The 19003-nt window shown below is 34.8% G+C and overlaps 1 protein-coding gene across 3 annotated transcripts in view; it reads left to right on the top strand.

Annotated features, from left to right (window-relative positions):
* Positions 1-18697, top strand: part of MAPK8 (mitogen-activated protein kinase 8) — a 117958-nt gene extending 99261 nt beyond the window's left edge. Inside the window, exons 7-12 of one of the 3 annotated variants that reach the window (XM_045841976.1) lie at positions 2996-3067; positions 4517-4699; positions 4981-5105; positions 5854-5917; positions 9014-9091; positions 14282-18697. In XM_045841976.1, coding sequence (XP_045697932.1) covers positions 2996-3067; positions 4517-4699; positions 4981-5105; positions 5854-5917; positions 9014-9091; positions 14282-14427 — 668 coding nt within the window. In that variant the 3' untranslated portion in view covers positions 14428-18697. Of the gene's footprint in view, positions 1-2569; positions 2642-2995; positions 3068-4516; positions 4700-4980; positions 5106-5853; positions 5918-9013; positions 9092-14276 lie in introns of all 3 variants that reach the window. The other 2 variants (XM_045841978.1, XM_045841979.1) reach the window with 2 other exon arrangements.
* Positions 18698-19003: the final 306 nt, after the last annotated feature.

The raw sequence follows: 19003 nt of genomic DNA, 5'->3' as shown, positions 1-19003 counted from the left end.
ATGTGGGTATATTTAATTACCTATGTCAGCATTAGAATCAAGGTTGAAGAAGATTATCAAGCATGTAGTTCGTGAATTTTAAAAATATGCATATATTTAAAAAGAAATTTTGTTGACTCTCAGGAGATGAGTAAGTCTGCACAGGACTTTATTGACTTAAATTATAACTTTTTAAATGTGGTAACTTCATCCAAAATACTCCCTAGAATAGGACCTAGACATTTTTTCTAGCAAGGAATCTGGAGCAGCAGTTCACTTTGAAAGAAGAAGCTTTTTAGTCAGTCTTCATGATTCATTTATATAAAAGATAGCATTGAACTAAGGATTTTAGCTCAGTTTCCTTTTGTGAGCTAATTAAAAACAGATACTTAAACATTTACTAGTTTTTTGTCCTTAAATAAACATCTTTTGTTTTCTTACTGTGTAGCTAAAATTGTCTTACAGCCTGTAGACTCTAGTGAGTTGGATTTAGTATTAGACTCATAGGGGTTTTGTTGGGGGTGGGTTTTTTGTGGTTTTTGTTTGTTTTGGGTTTTTTTGTTTTGTTTGAGAATTGATACAAGTGACCAATATGAAGATTGCTTTTGCATTTGCTGTAAAACCATTGATTGTCTCAGATCCTGTCTAATGTGTCACTCAGTGTCCGGTAAATGTAATTCGGGGAGATAGCTTCCTACCATAAGTTACCTTAAATTAGTCCCAAGAAAAAAATGTCACAAAGAATTGACATGCTTTCCTGTCTTAGATAAGAATTATGTAGATCCCTGTATTTCCTTTTCTATTTCAGAAAACTGAGTCAAATGTAGTACTTAATTATGATTACTACATTAGCCATTGAGGTTAAACATATGAACTTCCTTCTTTTAGAGACACTCCTACTCCCATTTTGTCTTTTATTACATGCTATGGCAAAGCTTTTTGGAAAGTATGATATAATGGAATATATTTAAACTGCCTAATAATCTAAGCTAGTTTTATGTGTGAACCAGGCTTATGTGTGTTCTGAGAAAGTCTCCACTGACCCAGACAGTAACCTCTCCCATGCTTGTAGCTTTCAAAATTTGTTTAAAATATGTTAATATGTTTTTTAAAGTGCTCTACATAAATTGTGTCCTGTATATTTAACTAAAATTTGCCATCCTCTATAAAATCTGTAGGGAAAGTTTCTTGCAATAGATTTTGACCAAAAATGAAAACCCTGGAAAAAAATTTTTTTAAACTGATTTACAAATACTAACTTTCCTCTAAAATTTTATTTTTGAAAGTTGAATCATACTATAAGTATAAAACCATTTGCATGTAAATTAATAGGAAATTTTAGAGAAAATTTAGTTACAAAGGATTTTCAAAATTTATTTCCAATTTAGCACCTAAGATTCTGTGATGAACTGGCAGTCTCCTTTTATGAATGTATTAGAAAGAACACTTCAATTTCCTAAGTTCTCCAATATGAGTAAAGGGTGTATCTCTCTCTCTCTCTCTAACATCAGTTTTTGCCATTTTCCTCTTTTGCCCTGAAAGAATTTGGACCTTCAGACTTCAGAAACAAATGCAAGTTTCTAAGGCTTTCTTTTTAAATTGCTCATTCGTCCCCTCTTCTCTTATTAAACTGCAATTACCTAGTCTCTTTTTATCTTATTTTCAAACATAAAGATATAAAATGTCAGAGTGTATTGTTAGTTTTAATGAAATAGGTGGAAATCCTCAAATTGCCCATTTCTGTGTCTAGCAGATTCTTTTCAACAGTGATTAGTTCCCATTAAAATGGGAACTTTCATTCAGTCTTCAGCTAAAACTAACATCTTAAATCAAAAGCAGTTTAGTTTTATGGCTTTAAAAACTTTAGATGGAAAAATGATATATACTTTTTTTAAGTTTTCTTAATTTATCATTTGTTCATTCTCTCTGCACTTGTTCCTGGATAGTAGGGTAAATGTAGCATGACACTGCCAAAGAAAAACAAATAAATGACTTTCAGTTCAGAATAAACATAGCACTACTCAAATAAATTGATGAAATCCAGTTTGAAAATTTCTAAAGAGCGTTAGATTAACTTTTTAATGTAATTATCCATAGAAGTACATGTTTTCTGCTAAATATTTAACATACTAGATTATTTCTTCTCATGCTTTTTCTTTTATTTGGCTTAAAGAGAGAGCATAATGCACAGTTGAGTCTCAAAATAGTGCCAAGATTTTCTTTTTCAGGTTTTGCTAACTCATGTACTTTTTCAACCATATTTACAAAGTTTGTGTTTGGTTCTATTTATATTTTATAAACAAATTTTCAGTGATAAATGCATAGCATTTTTAATCATGTGCTTTCTGTGCATAACTCTCACTTTAAAATTAGATACATGGTTAAAAGGCCACACTTCACATTTGCTTTTGTGAATCAAAGCCTTTTGAAATATATTTTGTGTTTTAAAGTATTCCATTAGCTAAAATTAAAATCACTTTTTTCTTTTTGTGATGTTTTGTAGTTTTTATATAATGCAGTCATATTATGCTTCTTTGATTTTAATGACCTTTTGCTTTGCTTTTCCTTCTTTTGTGCTGCAAACATATAGTGGACTTATGGTCTGTGGGGTGCATTATGGGAGAAATGGTTTGCCACAAAATCCTCTTTCCAGGAAGGGACTGTATCCTTGTGCTGCTGCAGCAGTTTAATTAGTTAGGTGATGAACTTCTTTATGTTCTTTAATGAAAAGGAATATGGTATATTCATACATGTGGGTTTTTTAAAACAAAGTTTGTGACTATTATAGTTCAAAAATTGTTGAGATAAGCTGAAATATTTGTAGGCTGCATCTGGCAGTAGGAAATACAGTCTCTGCTGGTAGTTAGAGCACATTCACTGTCACTCATTTTTATTTTATACTGCTTTCTATAATTTTACAGTATACATGGTGTGTGTGTTTTTTTTTTTAATGTTTATATTTTTTTTTTATTTTAACCAAAATCTTTATGTTAATGCCATTGCATTTTGTTTTCAGTTGACATTTGGTCAGTTGGGTGCATCATGGGAGAAATGATCAAAGGTGGTGTTTTGTTCCCAGGTACAGATCGTATCCTTATCTTTGGCCTAAAATATAGTCTCTGAAGGTCAAAATGTGTGACAGCACTTCAGCTAGGTCAGGTATAATGTATTTTGTCTCTCCCTAATAATATTGTTAAATTACTCTTTCAAAATACCACCTGCTGTTTGACATAGACTTTTCCTCACTTACTGATTGTGTCATACGTTATTTCTGAGAATTGCTCAAATTAATTATCCACAATTACTTGCTGTCTCTGAGTTGATTTATTTAACCGAAATCAAAAATCATGGCTTGCATTAAAAACTTCTGATAATTATACACTTGAGTAAGTCTAGAAGTACTTAGGACTTTAATATGAATTTTGGAATTGTCTGTTGGTTCTGGTCATCCTTTTGTTTTATCCTTAGTCCCCACCTTCTTTTTTGTTAAATGTCCTATGTATTTTATGTCTTTGGGTTGTTGTCTCATTTCTCAACATAACGTACTGATTTTTCATTTGGGAATCTCATCAGTAATAGTTTTTTTATGGTGTTAAGTACCATAATTTGCCATGTGTAATGCTCACTTTTCCCCACATTTTTTAGGGAAAAATAGGATGTGCATTATACATGGGTATAATGATTACATGCCATGAGTATAATAATCCCATGTATAACGTGCACAAAAACGTGGGTGCACATTACACACAGCAAAATACAGTAGATTTGGATTCATGCTTTTTGTTCATCTGACTCCTTCTAATATTTTTATTACCAGTGAGCAATCTATTATGCATTGATCAACTAGTAATACTTAGGAGGAATGGGAAAAGCCATATGCACTAGTCGACAATAAGAAACTTTTAGTTTAGTCTGCAGGGAGGACTTTCAGTGTAAAGACGTGGGAGGAAGGAGACTAGGGAATTCTAACCTTACAACTTACCAAAGTACTGATTCATTTTCATAAGTTTCAGAGCTTTAAAGAAATTTTCATTAACATAAACTAAACAAAGAATGGCAAAAGAAGATGCCACTTTTATCAAAGCCATCATTTTTATTTTCTGTTAGTATAGAATATTTTAAGGACAGGTTATAAATAAGTATTTCTTAGCCTATATTCACATTTTCTGATAAGCCAGAAGAAAAGGCAAATTTTATATTCTAGAGTTGTGTACACTTTACATTTAGAGTCCCTATGGGTAGTAATTATCATTATTCTTTGAGTTACTTGTCATTTATATTTAGAATTTGTTACTTTAAGCTTTCATTTTTATGGTAAAATCAATTTAGACAATACACACACACACTTTCTCTAAATAAGGTTAACAACACTTGTTTATTGATCTTTCTGTCCACCTTTTGCAAGGTAGATATAAGATTTATAACTGCCACATTCTTTATTAGGATTTTATAATTGTTTTTTTTTGTTATTTTAATAACTATGACTAATGTGTTGAACATTAGATACAGAGTATTTTTCTTAGCTACTTGATACTAGATATTGATCAGTGGAATAAAGTTATTGAACAGCTTGGAACACCATGTCCTGAATTCATGAAGAAACTACAACCAACAGTAAGGACTTATGTTGAAAACAGACCTAAATATGCTGGATATAGCTTTGAGAAACTCTTCCCCGATGTACTTTTCCCTGCTGACTCAGAACACAACAAACTTAAAGGTACTTTTTATAAATATATATATTTAATCTTATTGTGTGTGTGTGTTTTCATGTTATTATGGAACAAGGTTGTTTCTGGATGGTGGAATAACATAAGGTTTTAGTTATTTTTTTCCTGTAACTATATTTTTTCATGTGTATGACCTGATTTTACAGTAAAATCTACTTTTTAAAAAAACATGTACTTTTTAATGAGTGATAATTTCAAGTTTCTGAAATGTATTGCTAATTTAAAAACCTTCATGGGATACATGTACATTAACATCATTATTTTTTTGCAGCCAGTCAGGCAAGGGATTTGTTATCCAAAATGCTGGTCATTGATGCATCTAAAAGGATCTCTGTAGATGAAGCTCTTCAGCACCCATACATCAATGTCTGGTATGATCCTTCTGAAGCAGAAGCTGTAAGTTCTTTTTTTTAACTGGTTTGAGAGAGAGACATCAGTTTGTTGTTTCACTTATTTATGCATTCTTTGGTTGATTCTTGCATGTGCCCTGACTGGGGATTGAACATGCAACCTTGGCCTATTGGGGGCAATGCTCTAACCAGCTGAGCTACCCGGCCACGGCTCTTTAAATTCTTTTTTTAATGTTTGAAGAATATACTGCCTCTTATAGTTAGAATTAAAGTTAGGTTTAAAAGAAACATTATAATTGAAATAAAAATACAGATAAATGATGATGATGTTCTTTTGTTTTTGCATTAAAAAAACCTTAAGTTAGTAACATATCCAAGCACCTTCTACACAAAATAAAGTTACATCTCACAGTTTCTTACCTTCTTGCCATGGCATGTGATCTGATGAGCTGTGACACACAGTCTGGTGAGTTAGAACACTGAATGCATTGGGAGAACATCCTTAATTATAAAACAAATTATTGTGTCCAAAGCATAGCCCAGTTCTATGCTAATAAATAAAATGTGAACATTTCAAAAGTTGGAAAAAAAGAAAAAGATGGTTAAATATCCTCTTCCTGTCATGAAGGAGCCTTGCCTAACTAGCCCCTCTACATACAAAGATGATTAATCAGTTTTGGTCTAATAGTGTGTTTTCACAAACCCTTTCTGTCTGGCTGATACTTCAGATAATTATGAAGAAGTTACATATTCCCAGTAAACTCACTCAATTATTGTTGCCTTTTGTTTTTCAGCCACCACCAAAGATACCTGACAAGCAATTAGATGAAAGGGAACACACAATAGAAGAGTGGAAAGGTAACAGTCACCAGGTTCTTAGAAATGAAGCTAAGCGAGCTTCTGGCTTTTTATGTTGATTTATTCATCATGTTGGGGAAACTAAAGATATTTTATATATTATAACTCCTATTTGGTAATATGATTGGTAATTTATTTTTCAAAAATAGAAAGTAGGTCTCCTCCCCCCCACTTTAATCCTAATCTCTTATTTTCCCCACCCTAGATACAGAAACATTACTTTTTTCTGGAATTTTTTGTTTCCATAGTCTGCTTATACATAGGCATGTGTGTTTGGTATCTCCCCCTTCTCTTCTCCCACCCTGTTTTAATCACAAATGGTTGAATGCTGTACACACTTGCTTTGTCGATGTAGTCACATATTACAGAGGGTTATCCTCTTAGGCACCACATTCCTGACTCATTTGCAAGTGGCATACTCTTACAGCTACAGCTGTGTCACAATTTTTATATCCAGCTACCACTTGAAGAGTACTTTATTTAAGCTGTGTCCAGTCTGTTGTTATTACAAACAACTACAGTGTTCTTGTGCACATGTGAGAACATGCCTATAAAAGAATCCTGTAAGATTTGTTTGGCCAAAGGATATTTTTCAATAATTTCCAGATTACTCCCCAAGAAATTGTAGCGGTTTACATTTCCATCAGCACTGTACAGGAATGTCTATTTTGTCCTTACCCTCACCAACAGAGTGAGCGAGTAATCTGTGCAAATATAGTAGTTTTATTTTATGAATGTGGTTGGACATTAATAATGCTTTGGTAGTCATAAAAGTGTTAAAATATTTCTTTCTTTGAAAGATTCCCTCGTACATTTAGGCCAGGCAATTTTTAGATCCTGTTAACTGCATTTGTGTTGTAATTTACTGTTTGGACCACTTATGTAGCTACATGACTTTGGGCAAGTCACTTGACCCCGTTTTACCTGAACTTAAAACTGGTTACAGAAGACTTGTTATTAAGAACTGAGTACCTAAATACTGGGAAAGCAAAAGGGACTGGAGAGGTATAAAACTGACAGGAAATCCATCTATAAATTTATTTGGGAGGAATGAATTTGATTCTTCCTGAGGAATAATCAGGGATTAGTTTTCTTTGAGTTGACTTCAGGAGACATAAGTAGGCTCTTTAGACCCACCAGAATGATAAATTGAATGGAACTGAGTTTATTTGTTATGTAGTAAGTAATATACAAGGATACAACTGTGGACTAGCATGTATATTCAAAATATCTAACCTGATATTTTTATATGTCATATTTATAGTAGACATTTATGGTATCTCATAGAATCTTAATAGGCCACCAATTGTAAAACACACCATAATATACCACTTAGAGAAAACACTGCCAGCTGCACTGCACCATTATTATAAAATACATCCCAATTTCAGAGATACTAAACTGTGGGGGAAAGTGGATCTTAAAATCAGTAAAACATAGTGTTTTTGTTGTATAAGGATATACCTGGGATTTCTGAGTACTCTAAACATGTTTACTTTTATTCTGTATCTTTTTCCCCTAGCCCTAAGTACGTTTCAGTAATTGCCTACAAACTGCCTTTTTCAAGATGTGCTTAAAAGTTTTACTATCACAACACAAAGAAAAATTCATTGTCAAAGCCATTAACTACAGATTGCTTTGCCTAGTTAGTACTGCTAATTAGCTTTGGAGCTTTTGCCTTAATCCCTTTTCATAAAGGGGTGCTGTTTTCTCATTTTACAAAAGATCTTGCCCTGTTTGGTGTGGCTCAGTGAATCGAACACTGACCTGAGAACCAAAGGATCACTGGTTTGATTCCCAGTCTGAGGCACAGCCTGGGATGCAGGCCAGTCCCTCGTAGGGGGCTCATGGGGGCAGCTACACATTGTGTTTCTCTCCCTCCCTTCCCCTCTCTAAAAGTAAATAAATAAAGTCTTTTAAAAAAAATCCTCCTATCTGGAACACTTAATCATTCCTTTTTGTTTCTTTGAAGAAAAGCATCTACCATTCTTTCATCTGTCAAGACTTCCTATTTTTATTCTTCCAAGTCCCTGAAGGTTACTATAGCAAGTAAGTTTAGGTGTCTCTAGCATTTGTTCATTCCAGCATATCTGCTTGCTTTACCATATTACCAGCATAAACATTGTTATACCCTAAATAATCACAGATTCTTTATCAGAAGTTTAAAGAATTACAAACTCCATAAAATTCTATGCAATATTTTTCTCAGAAGAGGGTTGGTCCATTGTTTTTATGCAATTCTTAAATTATTCCATGACCCCAAAAAGATGATGAATAATGGCTTTGTAGCATCAACCAGAAGTTTCTTCTTAAATAGACATTCAGAGTCACAAGGCTCATCACACTTGACATCAGGATCACGTAGAAGAATACAGGGCAAGATATACTCCAACAGGGCAGCATCTGGTGTGATTGTAGAGGGACTCACTGCAGTCCACTTGCTATCCACAGCCTAGTAAAAGAACAAGATTCCCATGGAGAAATCTTGACAGTGACTGCATGTCATGCTTCAGCTCAGAAGGATTTAAAGTGTAGCCATCTAATATTTTTCCTTTAATAACAATGTATTTACATACCATTCTGTTAAAGAGGCTTCCACAGACTTTTTCATTTAAATGTTTTAACAGGTATCAGGGTAAGCACCTATAATGTACCAGTTCCTACAGTTATGTGGATAAGCACCTTCAATGTACCAGGTCCTATCAGGAAATAGAAGTTAATAAGACAAATGTGATTTGAGCCCTTATTGAGACACAATTAAACAAGCATTTATAAAGCAGAATGATAACATGGTATGACATGGTACAGTGCAAAGTGCTGCTGGAGTTAAAAAGATCAAGTTGTATCCTTAATCCAACTTCAGGAACACTAGTTAAGTCAGAGATTTTGTTTCTGTCAGCATAATTCATGGTTGAGGATCAAGGAATTGTTTTTAACATCTTTGGATCTTAGGCTGGCACTTACGGACCCTCTACCATTGGAGGATACAATTTGAAGTACTTCATATGTGTTTAAAAATGTTCACTAAAAAACTAAATATTTGTGAGATTGGTACTCAGACTTAGAAAAGCTTGTTTTTGTTCACCTCTTTTTCAGAATTAATATACAAGGAAGTTATGGACTTGGAGGAGAGAACCAAGAATGGAGTTATACGGGGACAGCCCTCTCCTTTAGGTTGGTTACAATATAAGCTTGGTTAAGATTACAGTTTACATCTTATGTTGTGATCTTCAGTGGCCTGAAACCTGCACTTCTTCCCATACTTACTACCATTATTACACAAAGTTAAGTAAGTATAAGGAGTACAATTTGAGTGGTTAAATTGGAAAGCATTGGGCCCTGGCTGGTGTAGCTCAGTGGATTGAGCACTGGCCTATGAACCAAAGGATCGCTAGTTGGACTCCCAGTTAGGGCACATGCCTGGGTTGTAGGCCAGGTCCCCAGTAGGGGGCGCTCGAGAAGCAACCACACATTGATGTTTCTCTTCCTCTCTTTCCCCATTCCCCTCTGTCTAAAAATAAATAATAAAATCTAAAATAAAAATTGTTACATGTGATACCAAGTTGCCCTCTTTCTCCTTTTGGTGGTTTTGATTTGTTGAACTAAGGACGTAACATTAAAATTACAATTAGAAAGTGTTCTCTCTCTAAGAAGAAACTCATTTGCAAGAGTTAAACATTTTCTTTTTATCATAAGCTCATTTAATTTTAGTACTTGTAAAAGCACAAGGAATTGAGGGGAAAAGTTAAATAGCAGGCGGCATTTACATGTTAAGTACATAGCTACATAACAAACCCTGGTAGTTTATGTACTTTATTTCATTTCACCTTCAAGACCCCAAAGGAGGGATCAATATGCACACTTTACAGATGAGGGAACTAAAATTCAGAAAAATTAAATGACATAAGGTTACAAATCTATTGTGTAGAAAAGTTAATACTTGAAGCCATGTTTATCAGTAACTTCAGATGGAGTGGTTTCCCAGCATCCTATATGTCCTCTGGCTGGGAACAGTGACTTCTTTTCTGGCCCCAGAAGTTAGGACAGTTTCATAGAAGAGTTGAAAGTTGAGCTGTGCTTTGAAGGCTGGATAGTGTTTCAACAGATAAGTCTTGAATTGGGGTAAAACTATGCTACTTATCCCTCAACAACTCTTCTAAATTCTAAGAAAAAAATGTATCTATGGGTAAAAATTTTAACTCTAGTTTTAGGCACCCATTTTGTTGTACTGTAAACATATATTTGTTTAAATAATTTTTGTAGCTTCCTGTGACATATTTGGTTACATATTTTAAAGTTTTAAATGTTTTTTGTTTGATTAAGTCCTTGATCAGAAATGCAACTTTCCAAATTATAATATAGATCCTGTTGAAAATATAAATTTGTTTTGATGGCTTTTACTTAAAATTTAGTTGTAACAAAGCTATATTATAAATTCTTTAATATCAGTTAATTAATTAGCTTTGTACTGATAAACAGTAGTAGTATAACTGAATGCACTGTAGCATACTGTCCTACTGAGTGGCACATCCTAAGTATTGAATGTTTGAGTAAACTTAATCTCATGAGATAGGGGAATTGTATTTGTTTTTAATTTATAAGTGAAAAATTTGTATCCTAGACAGCACTTGACTGTGGTGACAAGAAAAGCAATGGAAAAGACAGGACTTCAGGCTTTTGGATGTCCTCTCAATTCTCATAGCTTACAGAGAAGAATGTTAGTGAAACTGTTACAAAAATATTCTATTTTCGGATCTATACAAAGATAAAAGGAACAGTCTTTGATGTCAAAATATCAGATAATCACAATACCATTTCTACTTAATTTTTTTTAATGAAACATTATTAAATTAGGGGATTTGGATTTAAAAATAGAGGCATAGAAAACAATATGGGGAATATTTGAATACTCTTCACTCACAGCAGACATATCCAATAGTGTCATATGGATGGAACTTTTTAAAAAGTATAGTATCTTCATTGCACTCTTAGCAGGGAACCTAATGGACCTTTCTTGGGTTATTGCATTTCTGTTTTTCTTCTCTCCTATCAAGCCCTGAAGTACTCAGTCTGCTTTCTTTTTTCTCATTGCACCTCTAATCGTCTGCTCTGTCTCCTGTGGTTCCCATTCCTTTTTGTCTCCCAATCCCCTCCCCAACATCCTAAAGATTTACCTATCCTACTTTTCAGGCTATTTCCTTGTTGCATTTCAAGACAAGCTCTTAGAGGGCCTTTCATATTTAAGCTTTTATTACTTGTCATTAGACAGAATGAAGGGATAATTTCAAAAACCAAGATTCTGGGTTTTGGAACAGTGATTTTCAAACTGCTTAGTTTTTAGCATTGTTGGGTGCCCGAAACTCACCCCTAGAAATTTTCATATTGCTTATTTTGTAAACCATTGCTTTTATTCCATAAATGTGTTCTTAGGAACTTTTGTATCACTTGCATTACTTAACATACTGAAATTTGGAAGGACCCTTATTTAGTGATCATGAAGTTTGTAAGTTCTACCTAGTATATGAATTACCTTTTCTAACACATTCCCAATCCCCCATCATTTCCTCCCCCATCCTGACCTTGAGAAGATTTATCTATAAGTTAAGTACAGGTATACCTCAGAGATATTACTGGTTTGGTTCCAGACCACTGTAACAAAGAGAGCATCATAGTAAAGCAAGTTGTAATTGTTTTGCTAGTAGAGAGTCTTGACTTGAGATTGTTTTAAAAAAAATGTGTCAAGGGGGTGGGTGGAAACAAGGGAAGGAGGTGGGTTTGGATGGAGGGGGCGGAGAAAATGTAGACAACTATAACTGAACAACAATAAAATAATTAAAAAAATTTTTTTAGATGAGGTCTGTCCAAGATAGAGGTGTAGGTAGAAACCGTTCGCTTCCTCGCACAACCAAAAGGAAGATGACAACCAATCTAAAATCAATAAACAACCAGAAGTGCCAGAAAATCAAACTGCATGGAACTCCAACAACCAAGGAATTAAATAGTTAACCAGACCCAGCAGGGGGGAGATAAGGGAGATGGGCGGCCAGACAGACAGAACCCATGGCAGGGTGGTGGACTCCACAGGTGGGGCTGACTGAAAGGGAAGCTAAGACTCAGGGCTGATTGTGGACTATAGCACGGGTTGCCATGGAGGAAGAAACTCCCAGTCTGACACAAAAGTTCATTGGAAAGTGGGGCTAGAGCTGAACAAGTGAGCTGCATTGTTCCCTCTCTGACTCTTCACCCACAGACAGCACCACAATACAGCAAAGAGGGTGCACCCTGTCCTGGTGAATACCTACGGCCCCACCCTTTACAATTTAACAGGTGCACCGAGACAAGGAAATATGGCCCAAATGAAAGAACAGAGCAAAACTCGAGAAAGAGAGCTAAGTGATGGGGCGATAGCCGACCTATCTGATGGAGAGTTCAAAACCCTGGTAATCAAAATGCTCACAGAACTGATTGAGCTTGATCACAAAATGAAAGAACAACTGAAGGATACCCAAAGTGAAATAAAGCAAAATATTCAGGGAACCACCAGTGACAGGAAAGAAACCAGGACTCAAATCAATGATTTGGAACAAGAGGAAGAAATAAACATCCAACCAGAACAGAATGAAGAAACACGAGTTTAAAAAAAATGAGGAGCAGCTTAGGAACCTCTGGACAATTTTAAACATTCCAACATCTGAATCATAGGTGTGCCAGAAGGAGAAGAGGAAGAACAAGAAATTGAAAATCTATTTGAAAAAAAATAATGAAGGAGAACTTCCCTAATCTGACAAAGGAAATAGAATTCCAGGAAAACCAAGAAGCTCAGAGTCCCAAAGAAGATGGATGCAAGGAAGCATACAGTAAGACACATCATGATTACATTATCCAAGATTAAAGATAAAGAGAGAATCTTAAAAACAAGAGGAAAGAGTTACCTACAAAGGAGTTCCTATCAGACTGGCAACTGATTTCTCAAAAGAGACCTTGCAGGCAAGAAGGGGCTGGAAGGAAGTATTCCAAGTCATGAAAGGCAAGGACTTCCATCCAAGATTACTCTCTCCAGCAAAGCTATCATTTAGAATGGAAGGGCAGATAAAGTGCTTCTCAGATAAGGTCAAGTTAAAGGAGTTCATCATCAAGTCCTTATTATATGAAATATTAAAGTATTTGCCTAAGAAACTGAAGAAGATCAAAAACTATGAGCAGTAAAATGACAAACGCACAACTATCAACAACTGAACCGAAAAAAAAAATTAAGCAAACAACTAGAACAGGAACAGAATCAGACATGGACATCACATGGAGGGTTTTCAGTGGGGAGGGGAAGGGGAGGAATATGAGGGGGAAGGTACATGGAATAAGAAGCATAATTGGCAGGCATAATATAGACGGGAAAAAGTTAAGAATGGTATAGGAAACAGAATTCAAAGAACTTAGATGTAAAACTCATGGACATGAACTGGGTAGGGAGGATGCTGGAGGGTTGGGGTGTGCAGGGCAGAAAAGAGATACAGGGGAGGAAATTGGAAAAACTATAATAGCATAATCAATAAAGTATACTAAAAAAAAATGCAATGCCCATGAAGTGCAGTTAAGTGACATGCAATAAAAGGAGACATGCCTGTACTACTTTTTTTTTTTTTTTTAATTCAAGAAATTCTTATTAGGCTATGTTTTTGGTAAAGGAAACAGTCTTCTCCAACTATAGCTGTTTAATAAATCTGTATTTTCATTTATCAAGTATTTATTAAAATGGAAATTATATGAGCAGCGTTTACCTAAGTAGGGCGCTTGATTGACTGAGGCAAGTCATGTAACCTATGTAAATTGGGGCAGTTGAACTAAATACCCTTTCTGCAGAAATGATTTCTGTCTTTGTCCTGGCTTTTGCTTTAAAACAAGGTATACCGGAAGTATTGCTTGGACTTTCACAGTGTGAGAATATCATAAATCACTTTTTATTAGGGTAGGAGATTTTTCCTTTTTGAATCATATATAGCTTTAAGATCCTCTTTCCAACAAAATAAAACACATAGTTTTGTATGTATTGTCAGTATTATTCACACACAGACTGTAGTCCATTTCTAAATGTGGCTTGGACTTCATGATTCTTGTCTGGAACTGAAAAACAAATCTGTGGAAAGGACAGGACTCTAGGTTTCTAGATATTTTCAGAGTTCTTTCCTCATAAATTGCAATGAAAACACTTCGTAAACAAGTGTTGAATATCACTTGTGATTATTTTTAGTGAGCCTTTTAAAGCCAAGAGAAAAGTTACTGACCACTGGAGGTAGCCAGTACAGTAGAAGTAGCTGGGTCTGCAACTCTGTCTGCAACTGATTTGCTGTTTTGTTTCTCATAGCACAGGTGCAGCAGTGATCAATGGCTCTCAACATCCATCATCATCGTCATCTGTCAATGATGTGTCTTCAATGTCAACAGATCCAACTTTGGCCTCAGATACAGACAGCAGTCTAGAAGCCTCAGCGGGACCTCTGGGCTGCTGTAGATGACTACTCGGGCCTTGGGGGGTGGGGGTGGGAGGTATGGGGAGTCGTTTAGTCATTGATAGAACTGCTTTGAAAACTAAGTAAGTCAGTGGTCTTATTTTGAGTGATTTTTTCAAAAATGTAGAATTCATTTTGTAGTAGTTTATTTTTTTTTAATTTCAAGTGATGTAATTTAAAACTTGTGTTTTAAAACAGCAACAAAACGTATTTTTGCTGTAATTAACTGTATAATGTAAACCTAATTTTATCATGGTTTAAAATATTTGCATATTTGCTTTATCTTATGCTGCTGGTTTTTTTACTGAATTTGTAAGATTTTGTTTATCAAAGCAACTATTATGTGGTGACTTGCCTATATCATGAATTATTTAAGATTTTTATAGTTTTTTTTAATTTGAAATTATTTCAGATGTTTTGTTCATGATGCTGTCCTTCAGGGTTATGTGCTTATCAATGAAATAATCACAGAAGAGTGAGAGGGAATAACCTGTAGCCACTTATATTCAGGAATAACTACTGTAAATGATGAACATGTTTTTTAAAAAAGAACCTCCAGATTTGCTACTTGTCAAACCGAATTTAGTTGCAACAGTTGGTGTACAGTCTTACGAGAATTTTGGCAAAAGCCCCATAATCTAAATAACAGAATAACTCAGAGTATGCCTTTAAAGATGCTAGGCATCTACCACCACCCTTCTATTGCCCCAACCACACCTAACAAATGTGAAGTGAAAAGAAGATGGTGTTTTCTGCAAATCTGTGGCATGCTCAAAGCTTATGATCACATAAAGTCAACAGGATACTTCATGAATAATACATCTCAATGGAAATAAAAAGATGGTTCATTTCTACTAGCTATGAGCCTGTTTTTGTACACACTGAGTTAATCTACTCAGGCTGTAGATCCCAGTGATGATCTGGTCTTTCTCTTTCCTGCAGCCTCAGGCCCTTGGACCTTTCTGGTTTCCTATGAGTGTCAGTCAGTTGGGCACCAGTTTTGGTGTTTCTGGCCATTTGATTCTACCTGTAGCATAATCATGTTTTTACAAGCTGTTGGGAGGTTCCAAAGTCTACTTAGATATTAGTAGTTAATGTATCAAATGAGCAATATACCATTCATCAGAAAATAGTAGCACACAGCCATATATAAGGTATCATTTTCCAAGGACTGTTTCTTCACACTGAGCAGAGCAGGCATAAATGGTGATTATTTAGTCTTAAGTCATTTTTTTAATATCTGGTTTTCAGTAAAACACACACTGTGGGTGTTGAGTAGTATAAGAACGGTGCTGCTCATGACGAGTGGATGTTAACTGTTTACATTTTATATCTGCAGAATTATTTCTACGTAACTGAATTTTTCTTAAGTAAAATGTCATTGAAGTCTCATCTCTGAAATACATTGTCTGTAATCCCCCAGGCACCTTTTGTTACATTTGGAACAAGAGAGACTACATGTCATGAACTGGGAAATGCATACTTAAATCAGTGACTAGGTTCTAGGCAGAAAGCTCATTGGAATTAAAGGCCATCAAGAGCAAGAACTGCTGTGGCTCAGCATGTGGCATCTGTAAGTTTGCTTGGCATGTTATTTGGTATTTAGTGCAAAATTCCTTTTGAGTAAAGTATTTTAGATTGTTGTTAATGTGCAATATTTAGGATTAAATACATTAGCCTTTTTATATGCTTTAAAATAGCAAGTTTGTTTTTGGTGGTTTAAAAGTCATGATTTCCTGTCTCAAAGTTGCCAACTCAATCCTTTTTCTACTCATACAACATGGTGTATTAATTTCATTAAGCAAATTAGAGTTTTGAGACTGTAACATCTTGATTTGTAGAAACAGGATTGGATTTACTAAGGACTCTGAGCATAAGTGTGTTATTAGTTTATGTTAGTTTTACAGTTAATTAGCTCTGTTTTCTAGGATAGATCATTTCACTGTTGCACTTTAATAACTGACATGCTTTCAGAAGCTTCCCATATTTTATGTTTGATTGCTAGTAAGCCATCTCTATAGATACAGATTTTGGTTAAACAAGGAAAACCAAGTGTTCTTACTGTATCATTTGTTGTAAATGCCAGCTACCACTTGCCAACCAGCATGTTTCAGTTGATTCAAAGAAAGTGAACTCTTATTAGTTAATGTAGATAAAAAATACTTAAATTCTGTCCTGAAAGCAAAGTCTGTTAAATGTTGTGTGCCCTAGGTTTAACATGCAATATCTAAATACAACTATTCCTCTTAAATTTGTTAAGCTAAATACATACATGTTTATTTTGGAAATTTTTTGAACCTTTAAAAACATTTGTGTTTTAAGAGAAATTACAAATAAGATTTCTATCATGCAGTACTTAATGTAAAACCACCTTTCTTATAAACTTTGGTTTTCAACTTTATACACTTAATATACCCATCGTCTTACTGTCAGAAAATTATTTTGACCAAGGTCTATTACTCAACTTTATAGGTTAGAAGAGACACTAATTCTAATTCTTTCTACATACTTCTTCCTGGTTATTATTCTGTTACCCTCTAATGTATATTGACCAATTGTGAAATGATTGTGTTGTTGGGATTGCATCTCAGCTCTTTCATACCATTTGCTGAACAGTTCTCATTTTGTCACATATCCTCGGCTGCTGGTTCTTCCTGGTATTTACCCTTGGTTGGTTAAAGCACAATGAATTCACACAGGACTCCTAGAGAAATGCCAGCCTCTTACATGAAGCTGCCACACAAGCCCTTTGACAATATAGAGAAGCTTGATTGTATGTAAAGCAGCAGACTTTTCCTGTAAGTCCTTGTTACTCTGTTCCATGCTAACCCTGCTGTGATGTGAATAGATATCAATGTCTGATAGTAAAATCAGCTGCAGGCAAGTGAAGCTGTTCTGGGGTAACAAATAAGACTTGGTTTACACGATCAGCCAGTATGTGCTACGCATGTGAAGACTTAACTCCTGAATGTTGCCTAGGCACAAGCCTTGTACATTTTGAGGTAAATCATAGTCTGTTTTCAAAAACACTGTTGTAGTTTGTCTGTGAGCGTTTGTTCATTAGTCACACATTAGCTGTAGAGTGACTGCATGAAGCCCCATGACCCCAGTAAACTTCTCTAACCGGTAGAAAAAACAAACACCACCATTCTGTCATTAGCAGCCAACTTAAATGTTGATTCTGTATCCTTTACATTTTAGTATAGTGTTTCTACTGATCTCTCTTAGGTTTTTTTCTGAATCAGGGGAAACTGATTTTTCCTTAATAGCAAGAAAGATGAAGAGGTAAAGGGCATTGAAGCAGAAACATATAGTTTGGGGTATGATTAGAAAACGCATAAGGAAAACAAGTCCTAATTAATTTCAAACTAACTGCTCTTAGTTAAGTGCTCTTAAGGAGAGTCTAGTGAGAGTAACACTTCCTGGCCATTTCCGATTTAGGTTCTCTTCGTTACTGAAACTTTTAAGAAATATTACCTGTGGATTAGTTTTGCACAATGTTCTATTCTCACAGTAACTTAAAAATTAAACTCGGCTTGTATTGAACTACCTCACACTAATTTTCTATGCTTTCCCAAGCTTTTGCCCTTGCTGTTAGATCTTTACTGAGCATGATTATAAATGTGTGTAAAATACTTTATAGCCAATGTTGACACAGTACCAGTAAGTATGTAAAATGTATACCTTGCATCAGTAAGAGAGACTAACGATAAAATCTTTCACTGTATATTTTGGCAAATTGTGTTAGATGTGTTTGTTGGACATTATTACTGTCTGTTTTGTAAGTAGAAACCTGCTCGTGATATCAGTCCATTCTTTACATTTTACAAAAGGAATAAATCTTAGTAAATTTTACGAAGAAATAAATTACTTTTATAGGCCTGATATTTGGTATATTTTTGAGAAGCTCTTAATCTTTTAGCCGAATGATGAATTTAAATTGAACTAGCTGTCTACCTGGACTGTGACATCGATTTTCTCATTACAGTTTATCCTGTTCATCAGGTTTTAAAGCCTGAAAACTTAAGTATGATAATTGACATTTGCTTTCCTCCCTGTATGATGCCATTCTTCATTCCTCTCCCTTGTGTTCTGTTCCCTCTCCTCTCTAGTCAAAACAAAATGGGGCACTTTGTAGGGAATGCTGAGATAATTACTGTGGTTTTTAATCATTCATGCCCTAGTCATTAAACATGCACCACTGGAATGTAAACAATGTTATCTAGTATGTTCATTGGTTATAATATTTTAAATAAAAAAAGTGGTATGAAAACTATGAAATTGAGTGTTTTTATTGAAAAATCTGAATTTGTAGTAAAAAGTTTTTCAGGGCAATTTTAAGATATCCTGTGGTTTGCCTTGGGATAACAAGGATAGTACTAGGGCAAGTTTCTTAGATTTGGATTTTATAAGTTGCCTAATTTCTTGCCCTGATTTTCCGGTGTATCTAGTCTTGCTTTTCTGGTGTTTCAAACCACTGGAGAAACTTTATCTTAAAAAGGGAATTTGCTTCAATGCCTCAACCTAGTCTTGGTAACCATATAAGAGAACAGCTATAGTGACCACTTGGCCAAAATAAGCA

The sequence above is a fragment of the Phyllostomus hastatus genome, unplaced genomic scaffold (assembly GCF_019186645.2).
Source record: "Phyllostomus hastatus isolate PE091 unplaced genomic scaffold, TTU_PhHast_1.1 phas_contig_38, whole genome shotgun sequence".
NCBI classification, from domain to species: Eukaryota; Metazoa; Chordata; class Mammalia; order Chiroptera; family Phyllostomidae; genus Phyllostomus; species Phyllostomus hastatus.
The sequence above is the reverse complement of the archived record's forward strand: the minus strand, read 5'-3'. Positions and strand labels throughout refer to the sequence as shown.